Source organism: Corvus hawaiiensis, chromosome 4 (genome assembly GCF_020740725.1).
Source record: "Corvus hawaiiensis isolate bCorHaw1 chromosome 4, bCorHaw1.pri.cur, whole genome shotgun sequence".
Taxonomy (NCBI): domain Eukaryota; kingdom Metazoa; phylum Chordata; class Aves; order Passeriformes; family Corvidae; genus Corvus; species Corvus hawaiiensis.
The window spans coordinates 50946229-50958546 of record NC_063216.1 but is presented as its reverse complement, the minus strand read 5'-3'; the positions used below and the strand labels follow the sequence as shown (position 1 = coordinate 50958546).

The following is a 12318-nucleotide window of genomic DNA, read 5'->3' as shown; positions in this document are numbered from 1 at the left end:
TCCCACTATGAGGTAAATTGTGTAAAGAGTTTGGAGCTCTGCCTGGTAGTAGACTGTAAAGGGGTAAAACATAAAGGTGTTTCATCTCATACCTGGGGTTGTTTCAGAATCTGCACGTGACCGCTTACTTATCCGTGGGCAGTAATTCACTAATTGGTGGTAAGTGCATTGTTCTGGGTGGCTATGAAGATAACATTTTATTTTTTGTTTGGGTTGGGTTTTTTTCCTTGACATTGCAATAATATCAACTGAAAGAATTATAATCTGGATTTGGTCCAAAAGGTACTAGTAATCCTCCACTGGTACAGAAAAATTGCTGAACCCACAGAAATGTCCACAGACTGCATCTCTTGGAATTTTTTGCCTGAAAACACCATTACATTACTGTGAGCTTTGTAGATGGAAGTCAGCCATATTTCACACATATTAGGATTAAGATAAAGTATCTCTGAACTGGATTGTTTGTTTCACCACACAAGGAGTTTTCCAGACTGGCAGGATTTTATCTTTCTGCTGATGGAGTAGGAATCCTTCTCCAATATGCTGTGGTGATTTCCTTTTCTAAAACATGTGTGTGCTGGTGTATTGGCTCTTAATTTAAAACCTGGATTTTTTCATACTTGTAAACCGCAAAGCTTCCCTTCTCCTTTCTGTCTTTTTTTTTGTGTTGTTTGAACCAGAGAGGGAAGAAAGCACAGTGTTTTGGTTTTACAGGCTAGACTATACTGATCTTTTCCTCTAAAGATAATGGAGCTAAATGGGATGAGTAGATTCTAGTTAATGCTAAGAAATTACATAGTTGACTGTATCACAAACTGAAAATGTTTAGGATCTTCTGTCTTACCATGTCACAAAAATATGAACCTTGAACTATGAATCACAGGTTCTGTTACACTGGGTAAGTAACACTAATTAAAATTAATTTGTTTTTTGACTATGTCTCAATGGCGAGATGATATTCTCATTGTAATAAGGAGTTTTATGTTAACTGATCACACAATGTCCATTTAGGAAAAATACTGTTGTTTTTGGATTTGATGCTGCCCCTTCTAATGGCATTACCAGGGTTCATGGGACCCAACACTCTGACATACTGTATGTGTGAAGGATACTCCGTAGCTGTGATGGTTTTGATCGTCTCTCTTGGTCTTTTAAGTGGGTTCAACAATTGCTATAAAGGCAGACGGGGATTATTGGAAGGATGTAGAGTATTTATAGTATTCTTACAGTGCTTTTCAAATGCTCTGCAACAATGTATTCTTTAGTGTGTTGCTACTCTGGTAGTGTTTGCATTGTTTTCTGCTTAGAGATAAGGAAAACCAGTCACAAAAAGTTGTATGAGATGACTGTACCAAAGCAGTTACAACTGAACAGGGAATAGGGACTTAAAAGCAGGAAACTTCTGGAACTCTGCTAAAAAAATCTGTCTTATGAGGCAAAATCTTCCTAATTTTTTTTTAAAGTATGATGAATTTGAGGTTTCCCTTCCTACAGCACATCATCTAAGAAAGAATCTCAAACATATGCCCAGTAATCTAAAATTCATCTTCATTCCTTATTAAAGTTTTTCCATTCTGGAGATGGCTTACTGTGTTTCCATACACAAATAAATTGCAAAGGGGATCGGCAAGTTTTTTTGTCATCATAGTCTCAGGAGACTCCCAGACCTAGCTAGATGTTTGGACATGACATAGCCAAGTATAGTTTACCTTTTTCATACTGTAAAATAATGTTGAATACCTGATTAACTTTTGTTAGTTATGGTGGTCTGCAGTATATACAGTAAACTAGTCTTCTTGCATTTCATGGCAAGTCATCAGTGGACAAAAATTAAGAATGAGCACAGAATGATATGAGAAAAGATTAAAGTGTCTAGCAACAGGACTCTAAACCCTCTAGAAATAAGGCAGTGTTTTTCTCATTAAACCTCCCTTGCATTAGAGCAGCCCAAGAGTTACAGTTCCATGCAAAGAATTCATAGAATATCTTCACTAACTCTGTGAATATAGTACGTCAAATTCAATAAAAATAATATTAACACAGAGAGTGTCAGGGCTTCCATAAACCTGTTTATTCCCTCTGAGTTCTGGGTCAATGGACACATTAGATTTCAAGTATATTATGAGTTTCAAAGTCACTCAATTACCTCCAAACACTGGAAGTTCTTGTATAAGCTTTGAGTCTCCTACCTTGGGAAGAGAGTATCATGCTGTTCATTGCAACTAATTTGTATTGAGCTTTAATTTCTTGTTTGCCTTATTTCTACCCATACAAAAACATCTCATCACATAGAAGTGTGAGATGGCAAGACAAAGAATCAGAGGGTGAGACAGAGGAGGGAGAATGAACTACAGTAATAATAGGTTATTTTGGTAATGCTCAGCTGTATGTGTGTTTCATAAGTAGTGAAGTGGTCACTTTAGTAGATGGATCTTTCTGCTTACCAGACAATAATTTCTTTACAGATTTCTATAGGTGAGATAACAGGATGAGTTATAAGGTGAAAGTAAAAGAGAGGTGTTGTAGGGGCTGTGTGGATGTGGATGCTTACTAAGAATGTAAACATTTGGTGGGAAAAGGGAGAATATAATGAGGCTACTATCTGTGAATATGGGCAGAGGGTCACTTAGGGAAAGAGTGAACCGAGATGGATTTTGAAGATGAGAACAGGACTGTGTTGGTGGAGAGGGGTGTCGGGGTAGGATGGTTCAAATGGAAGTGAGAGGGAATGTCAGGCAGTGGGGCTGAGCTCAGCCACACTTTAAGTGTGGTGAACAGTGTTGAACAGGGAGTAGCTAATCCTTACAGATAGTGGGGGAAGGATTCAAAGGTGTGCATGTCTTCTTAGACATTATTGGCAGAGCGGTCAATAAAGAAAAACGTGGCAGAGTAAGCCGTCCATGTGTGCAGTTATTCCAGCACAGGGTCAGCTGATGAATAAGTTTTGTCAACTTCTTCTGAGAAGAAATTTTGCCAACTTTCCTCTTAGGTTGTAATCTGTTTTGCAGTGTGTGGAGGGAAAATATGAAGAGTTCATGGCTCTTCTCCCCACACAACTGTTCAAGACTGATCATGGAAGGGTTCATGATCTGTTTTGTAGCAGACCATCAGCTTTACTTTGTGTAATCTAGCTCTTAGTAGAAAGACCCACTATAACTGCAAATGGATGCAAACTTTTACAAGATCTCCTTTAATCCCCCTTAACCTCTTTCCAGCAATTCCTGAAAGCCAAAAACCAAATTGCTGGTGTTCATAATTGACTTTTCTAACACTTGAGAGAAATGACAGTAGTAACCTAGCCTTCCCTCCCCAAAGAGGTGACAGTCCTTGTCTGGTCTTAGGTCTCCTGAGGCTGACAGTCTATAAACTAGTTTTCCATCACTGAAGCAAATGTCAGTGTTTAGCTGGGAGCCAGAGGCTACAGCGACTTCTCCATCACTTTAGAGGATGACGAATATAACCAATTTCAATCCTACATGATCTGCATCTCTTTGCTGTCTTTTCTATGTCTGAAGAAATTGGCTACTTTGTAAATTTGTGTCCCAGTCTTTCAAGATGGGATAGTCATTCTAATTTCCATGTCTGTCTTTTAACCAAATAATTTATGGCAAAACACTTTAAAGTATCATCTTTACTGTGGAAATGCACTGAATTTTTGTTCTGGCTACAAAGAGAAAAGAAGCAGCAAGTCAAAGATTTAGCAATTTGGCATTGATTTCTGTCACTTGGCAGCAGAGTATTCTTCGTCTTGAGAGGTGGCTGCCCCCAGTGTGCCCAAAAGAGGGGAAGGCTGTCATCTCCTGAGCTCTCTCTTCAGTCCCTCTCCTCCCACCATCTGTCTGTCAGCACTATTCATGAATGTCCAAATATTGTTTCTCACAGATTTTTAAAATGTTGAGTTTTGAAGACTAGCAGTTCAGTTCTACATGCACACAGACAAAAGCCAAAGATAAAGCAACTCTGTGTGTGTGCATGTGTGCATATATCAAAAAAGATTTCAGAGGAGGAAATTATGTCCTTACATATTCATTGCTGCTGCCAAACTTACTGTTTCTTCTGTTAAAGACCAGTTGTGAGGAGAAAAACCACACAACACTATAATCTGTTGCAAAATACTGTGTCAAATGTATTTGACAGGTTCTCTAGTGTTTCAGTTGCTGCTCTTCCACTGAAGTTGTTTCATATATGCTTGTTACTCAGATGATTTAATATTTCGTGCAAAATGTTTTTAAATTTTTCAAAAATATTTTTCAACTTGGTTTGTTTGCTTGTGACCAGGATGTAAGATGCAACAAGGTTAGTAGTGCAAATGTGCCATGGGCAAAAGGCAGTTATCTGGAACAACTTTCAAGGCAAAGCAACAGACCTCATCCACCTCCCTCATGCTGAATGAGATATTACTTGAGTATGTGCTTGTATCTAGACTGAAAAATGTGAAATGGTTGTTGGGCCTTTAATACTAAGTACTAAGATCTCAGCTGTAGGTATCTAAATCTTCTAAGCAGACACAGCTATGTGCAGTCCTCAGACTACACCCCATATAGTCATTTAAGAAGGAGGTAGTCCAAGACTACTACTAACCTCAGCTCTTAGATCTGTTACTGGGCAGAGAAGTGAAAGCTGTGGTAGCTCAAGTACTGTGTGCAGCCAGAGCTATTGCATCCCAGTCAGAGGATGTTAGTCACTGATACTTGTCATCAGCTGGTTCCCTGAGCCAGTTTTGGCAAATCTCTTGGAGACACAGGTTGAAGCCTGTAGGCTCATCGTCATTTTCCTTTGCACTTTCACTCCTTAAATGGTTAATTTTGTCTGCCCATTGAGCCAGCTCACTAAGAGGATTCAGTTTGTTTGCAGCCTGAAACATTTGTAGTAACATTTTGAGTCAAATCATCCACGAGAATTTCAAGGTCATTCCCATCTGAAAAAATTGTGTTCAGAGCAGTCCGTGGGGCCCCTGTCAGCCTCAGCATGGGGTTACAGGAGGTTGTGCCAGCAGGACAAAGAAAGTTAATGGATTTCAGCTTGTGCAAAGCTCCCTATTTGCCTTGATTTAAAGGTCCCAGTTTCAGTCCTTTATGGTGTATTTAGGTTTCCTTATAGGCCTCCAAGGGGCCGCAAACTTCTTTATTCCTTAAAAGTATACCTTGTTTCTGTAATTGAAGCCATTTTGTTACTGTAATTTCTCCCTAATATTACAGTTCTAGTCAAGTGGTCTTTCCCTCTGGAGGCATCAATTACTGTGGGTTTTGAATAGGCCTCCCTCCAGTACAGGTACTTTTGCTCCCAATGCCAAAACCAGGTCACCATAATTCCCTTCCCTAATAAAACATGCTTCTGTGTTTCTTCTTTCAAACCCAATGTGTAACATGTACTGGTGAATAATTCCACTCTTTACCATCCTTTGTAGAACTTCTGCCATATCTAAGAAAAACTAAAGAAAACTACGAATTTAATTATTTTTTTCTACATTCCCTTTGTTTTCATGAAGATGTTGAATGTCCAAAGTCCAGGGAGAAGCTTATAGGGTTTGTGCAGGTAGTGAACCCATGTAGATTTGTACTCTGGTGAGGGAGCAGGGGAGCAAGCCATAGCAGTGCACTTCGTGAAAGATATTCAGCTGAAATGAAAACATCACAAGGCTCGTTGGCTAACCCATGTCTGTGAGGCACAGGTTTTTCTATAAGTTGTGGTATTTTGACACCTGGTCCCCACAGCTTGATGGACTCAGTAGTGAGTCCTCACTGCTGTGCACCCTGTGTCTGTTTGTGGATTAGTCTGCATGACATCTCTGGGGATGGGGGGGAACAAGCTCTGTATCACAGACTGAGAACTGAAGCAAAGTTTGGTGTCTCTCTTTTTATTGCATAGCCACAGGAGCAGAGGCTGTCAGGGTCCAGCTGTGACCTGCAGACTCCCTTTACATACAAACACCAACTAAAGTTTCCCACTTGCAACCAAGTTAATACTCTGTGTTATTGGGTTCATCCTGCTTTATTACAATTACTTGTTTCACAATGTTCAAACAAAGTGCAGCTTTGCATTTTTGTGAATGGTTCCCCTATGAAACCCTAAAGATGCTTAACTCAGATGGGTGTATGTAGTAGTTATCACTGTCATCTGCCCTAAAACTTGAACTTTTCATGAGATGCCACTTCTGGGACATCTGGCACTAAAAATGTGTTTTCTGCATCATCTCACAATTGAGGAAGATGCCATGGCTGTTTAGCTCCACAGGAGATTCCTTGAAGCATCTTTTTGTTATCTAACAGCTTCTGCAATGAAGCACCACTAAACTGACCAGGGAAGGAATTATGCCATTAATGGAAGCCTGTATTTCTGTTTTATGACTTAGATTGCTGTCAGAAGGGAGTGGCACTTGTGTGATGAATTGATTGATGGTAGCCAGTCTGTCTTATATGCTATAAATCAGTGGGTGTGATGCAACTAGAAGGACTATGTAATCTACTGTAAGTCAGGTTCTATTACCCAGAAGTCAAAGACCTGAAAAATCAATGCACAGCTATATTTCTCAAAGTTTGGCATGTCTTACTGTACAGTTTCTATATAGCTTGAACCTGCATTGTACTGGGATTTCCTTCTTAATTCATGGAATAATTTCTCCCTTAAAGATCCACCCATAACATTTTGTCTCAAGATTGAGCAGGATGGGCAGCATGAGTACATCAGCAGCCTGGTGCTCCCTTGTGCTGTACAGTTTTTTCCACCCTTGGCAAGAGCCACCACAAAAGCCTGTATATTTTCTTGTAGGAGGTGGAGCTGTGCCGCATTGGCAGCCAGGAGAAGCTGGGGCTGACTGTCTGTTACAGAACCGATGATGAGGAGGACACGGGAATCTATGTCAGTGAGGTAAGGACATGACGTTGGGGAGGAGCATGGGAGATGCTCATGGAGGGCTAAATGTGCCAAGGAATGAACAAGCAAGTGCTCTGAGATGGGAGTGAAGAAGTCTTGGCCATCAACCAGCTCATGTCACTCTCAATTAATTTAGATTATCAGTTCAAATCATGAGTAATATTACTAGTGGGCTTCTTTAGTATAAGTGCTTTTAACTACAACATTGTAGTTAGTGAAGTACAAAGCAGTCTGAGCATGGTCTGAATTTTGAAAGAAATGTGTCCTTATGGAGATCAGGCAGAGCTTTTGAGGAGAAAAGTGCCTTCTCCACACCCTGCTTGCATTCTCTCTCCCTCTGCCACGGCTTCAGTAATCCTAACAGTGGTCAATCATTATTGTATTATTTCTGTGTTTGTTACAGTTGTGGTACACACAGACATATCACAGATGGGTGGAGAGAGTAGCTTGGGAGATTAATATGTTGGAAAACTGAAAAATAGAATTCTGGATACTGAGATGGGGTGAATCCTCAGGTTTTAATTGGCTCCACTCAGAAAATGTGGCACCCAGCACAGATTGTTAGTGTTTCACAAGGTCAGTCCGCAAGACTTCAAAGACCACCATCTCCCTTTGAGTGTCCAGTCATTCAAAGAGGGGTTCTTTTCTGGGTAAAATAGAGCTCTTCTGAGTCCAAGGTCACTGGTGATTGTTCTGCACGAACTGTGATCCCAATTGCTCACTTTTTTGACATGTTGAACCAAATTTTGACCTTAGAGAAAAGTTCTTCACTAAAAGTGTGGTTGGTTCCTGGAACAGGCTGTCCAGGGGTGTGGTCACAGTAGCAAGCCTGTCAGAATTAAAGGAGCAACTGGGCAAAGCTTTTAGTCATATGGTTTTGTTTTAGGTAGTCCTGTGAGGAGCAGGTTTTTGGACTTAATGGGATCCTTATTGGGTCCATTCCAACTTGAGAGATTCTGTGATTCTAAATTCTTAGTGAAGCTCATGGACAGAGAGGACCAGTAAAGACAATTCTCCTATGTATCAGTGAATGGGATGAAGGCAAGATTGCACATAAACAGGCAAGTAGCAATGTTAAAGCAGCTGAAAAGCACAGCCTTGGAGCAAGAATGAGGAATTAAAATAAGTTACGTAAGAATATATCTTCCATCAGTTGTATAAGCTGTACTGTTAAATTCTGTTTGACCTTGTGAGGGCAAAGAAAGTTCAGGAATCTCTTAATATATTCCAGGATTATATCTGAAATATTTTGTTTATCCTACATGATAAATTTTTCTCAGATCTTTGAAAGTGAATGTAATGATATTATCTTTTGTACTTGATTAAGGACTTCAGATTCATTGTTTTTTCTATGACAATGCAAAAGAGGAAAATAATATCTAACAGGTAGAGGATGTAGCCTGTGAACTAAATGCTCAACTCAAAATTTTGGTTTGAAAAAAGAGCTTATGGCATGATAAGATAACCATCAAGTGAAAGGTGATAGATTGAATTGCCCTGCAACAAACAGTAGGTCATTGCTCAGGGATAAGCTGTAGTGTCTTTTGATAAACTATCACTGAAGCCCTAGATATCTATTTAGGTTAAACTAACTTAAAATTAACTGGTTCAGACTAGGAATGATTTACAGGACCTGTGAGTGATCTATACAATCTGGGTCCATTGGGTTTTTTTGATGTTTCCTCACTAACTGCAAAATTCCAGAGGAAATAACAGATTGATTACTAAGGTAATAATTTATTAGTAAATGCTTCCATGGAGGAAAAAGAATCGTGCCCAACGACAGGCCCATTTGTATAGAGGTATCAACTGCTGCAGAAGCTTCTCAGTCCATAGTGTCCATAGTGAACTTCAGGAGAAAAGGGGTCTCTGTCATTAATTTTTAATGCTCTGACAGCTGAAGATTAATGCCTGACAGTGGCATAGGAAAGTATTAATTTGAAAATCATATGCTCCCAACCCTTTCTGTCTTGAGGCTTTTATCTGGAACAAGCTCATACCATCATTTAAAGAACTGTTTCATTTCTGTGGCTGTACAGGAAACTTCAGATTGCCTCTGTACTGACTAAAAATGGTACTTTTTCAGCTTGTGCAATTGTGCAGCTGTTCTAATTTCCCGTTAAATATTTTCATGTTCAGCTACTGGTTATTGTCCTGTGCAGGTTGATCCAAACAGCATTGCTGCCAGAGATGGACGGATCCGTGGAGGAGACCGCATTTTGCAAGTATGTGAAAATAGACTTTTCCTTAAACTCTTTCTATAGACAAACATGCAGTGCCATCTTCTCTGTGGACTGTTAATGAGGGAAGGTATTTCTCTTTGTTACTGTGATCGATGAGAAAATCCATGTCTGTCTGTTTTTTAACACAATAGCTGGGAGCTAGAGTGCGTGTACTGAGAAATGAGACTGACAAACTCGTTCTGGCTCATGCACTTATGTCTCATGTCTTTTTTTTTTCCATATTTATTAGAAAATCTCATTTCCACTATGTTCATCTCAGTGTCAAATTCTAAACAGGATCCTGCAGACATAAATATGAGTGTCAGAGACGTGCTGATCATTCACCAATCGCATAAATTTGGGGAAAACTCATTTATGCTAAGCATAGATAATAAGAGTTTTTGTAAAAAAAAATGTGCTGTTTAGAGAAGGATGATCTTGAACATACTTAAGGAGGGGGTTCATTAGGTTTTTGTTAATATTTTCTTTCCTCCCCTAATAAGATATTGCTCTTCTGAATTATTTTCTAATCCACCACCTTGGCTTTTTTTTCACCCTTTGTTTCTGTTGATCCACTTGCCTAAAGAGCTACCCCAAAGATAGGTTTGTGTGTTACAGCATAGGTGGGTGAGGGTGGCTGGCTGCCATACAGGGCAGTGTACCTGTACAGAGAGGGTAACAGCTAGAATGGCAGTGGGTTTCCATTTTCAACCAACAATGTGTAGTGCATTTTCCACCCTAGCACAAAATCATGAAACAGGTACCAAAAATCACTTGACTGGAAATTTTTTGCTGTATTGTAGCATTTTAATTCTGGTTCCAAGTTGATTTGCCTTGTATTTTGGCCTTTTTTCACTGAAGCGCCAGAGAAAGCTCCTGGTGATGACAGGTTGGTTTTCTGTAACATGTTCCATAATTACCCTTCATTAATTTAAGCAGATGAGCTCTCAGGTTTTCACAAGATCAGTCTGTTCCTTCCTTCCAATCTTTTCATTTCTGCAGGAAATACCTTTGTTGAAACCTGTATCTCTTATCCTGCTACAGCTTAAATCAGCTTTGAGAGCTTAGCTACACAACAGTGTCTATTAGCTGGCTTACCAAAGTGGTCCATTTTCTAGAGAGGAAACAATCAATTCGATTTTAATATCAGGGCTCACTTGGGGGCTGCTGGTTTTTTCTCTGTGTGGCTGGAATTGTGATAACATTCACAGGATGATGTTCTCCCCCAGAAGGCACAGATGCCATGGTGTGAGGGCAGTGACGTCCTCGGCAGGACTTGGGGTGAAAGGACCATACCATGGGCTGCACGTAGGAGAGGAAAAGTTAGGGCACTGCCTTCCGGCTCTTTATATGAAATACCTACTGAAGAAATAACAGTATTTTTAACTTTCAAAAACCAGAAAAACACCCCTTTTTTATTTAACTGAGTAGAAACAATTTTCCATTCCTACTCTAGTTGCGTCAAAATAAGGAAAGAGAGAGTAGGTTCATTTTCCACTCCTTTCCTTGTTCTGTAAAATTTCTGGGTGGACTGCCACCAGCAGTTCAGGCGAATGTTCTCCAGTTCCTAACGAAATTCAATTCATTTCAATTATGAGTAAAGACTCCAGGGTTGAGAGAAAACGTAGATAATTCTGCCATCCTCTTGAGGACTGGAGCATTACTTTAATGTCAGTGCTGATAGATAGCTATGAATTTGATCTTTAAAGTTAACACACAGGGTTATGTGGGGTTTACTTTCATATCTGAAAACACATTGACCCTCTATCTCCTCTTATTGGTGGCATAGCTCAGAGAAACAGAAGGTGATGTTGCCATTGTGGAGGGATTACACTGAGGCTGGAAGAGATACAGATCCTTGAGCACCGGGGCATTTTCTGTGGGTGGCAGGTGGCATTGGTTAAGGATATGGGGGGAATGCTCTGTTATGTGTATTCCTCACAAAATGACAGCAGGTTTCCTCTCCTTTTTGAGGTTCTAACTGCCCCCTTCTCACTCTCAGAAACCACCAATCTTCACAGTCTAAGGATCTGAAAACTCCCCAAGTACTTTATATGAAATGTTACAATGTCAAGGGAAAGTTGGAAGAGGGCAGTCCTAGTGGGAGTTTCCTAAACTTCTGCTATATTTAGCTGTGAACCTCTGAGCTAAGCACAGTCTATGGAGCAGGCTGAAGTCCTGCTCTTCCCCCGTGATAGTGAGGCTGGGGTGGGGTGGGCACCTCCAGGTAGTATGGGGACAGCCCAGCCGCCTCCTCTGGGGTGCATGGGGAGCAGCTGATAGGTGTTACTGGAGCAGCCACCATGTCTGGGAGTGTTTTACACAGGCTGGAAATCTGCTCCTGAGCCTCTCTGTGGCTACATCTCTGCTTTTCAGGTTAGGGCAGCTCTGTGTTACCTGGTCCCCCGCAGACCACAGCTATCCCATCATGTAAGTTTTGAAGGGTCTCAGACATTTCACTCACTGCCACTTGAGTGATCAGGATGCACTGGGATTTTCTTTAATCTAAATTAAAGCTGTGGTTTTGAGTCAGGGCTTTCAGGCCAAACATATGTACAGAAATGCAACTTTCTCTTGATTTTCAACTACAAGTTCCTACTACTTTGTAATGGAATCATTAGAAGACTTTTTTCCACAAAATATATTCAGGTACTTCTGCCTTTCAGTTTTGTTTTCACTCTTTTTGAAATACACCACATTTTGGAGGTTTTGTTGACAATATGAGAATAATCCACTTCTTGTGCTGTGAATTGGACAAAACTGAATTCATGTGGGAAATAAGATTTCTATTTGATTCCCTCATAAATGGTTTTGGACAATGAAAATTGTGTTTATTACCATGTAGTCATGGATTTCGTTGTTTTAGTGGGGTTACAGAATAGGAGAAAGGTAGCAAGAAAAGACGAGTTTCATCAAAGAACTACTTTTATTTTGATTATCCCCTTGTAAGAGGGATACATATGTTTTGTGTGGTACTGGCTACTAAGCTGTCTGCACAAATATGAAATGATTAAATGGAGCAGCAACAAGCAGTGGCCTGAAAGTATTGCCTGGTGAGAGATAATACTGTAGCTCTCTAATTGGCTCTCTACCAGCATTCAGGGTGACTGATTTCAGCTGTAGCATTACCAGTCTTCTTTCACCAGCACTATTATCTCAGAGTGACACTTCCATTACTCTGAACGGAGAAAGATGAACGTCACCTGTCAGGGGCTGGTTAATT

General features: G+C 40.2%; 1 protein-coding gene across 6 annotated transcripts in view; it reads left to right on the top strand.

Moving 5' to 3' along the window:
• The window catches only part of PDZRN4 (PDZ domain containing ring finger 4), a 267470-nt gene that overhangs the window by 243090 nt on the left and 12062 nt on the right, over nucleotides 1-12318 (top strand). For all 6 annotated transcript variants that reach the window (XM_048302077.1, XM_048302082.1, XM_048302078.1 and 3 more), the window contains 2 exons: nucleotides 6769-6867; nucleotides 9036-9098. In XM_048302077.1, the coding sequence (XP_048158034.1) occupies nucleotides 6769-6867; nucleotides 9036-9098 (162 nt within the window). The remainder of the gene's footprint in view (nucleotides 1-6768; nucleotides 6868-9035; nucleotides 9099-12318) is intronic.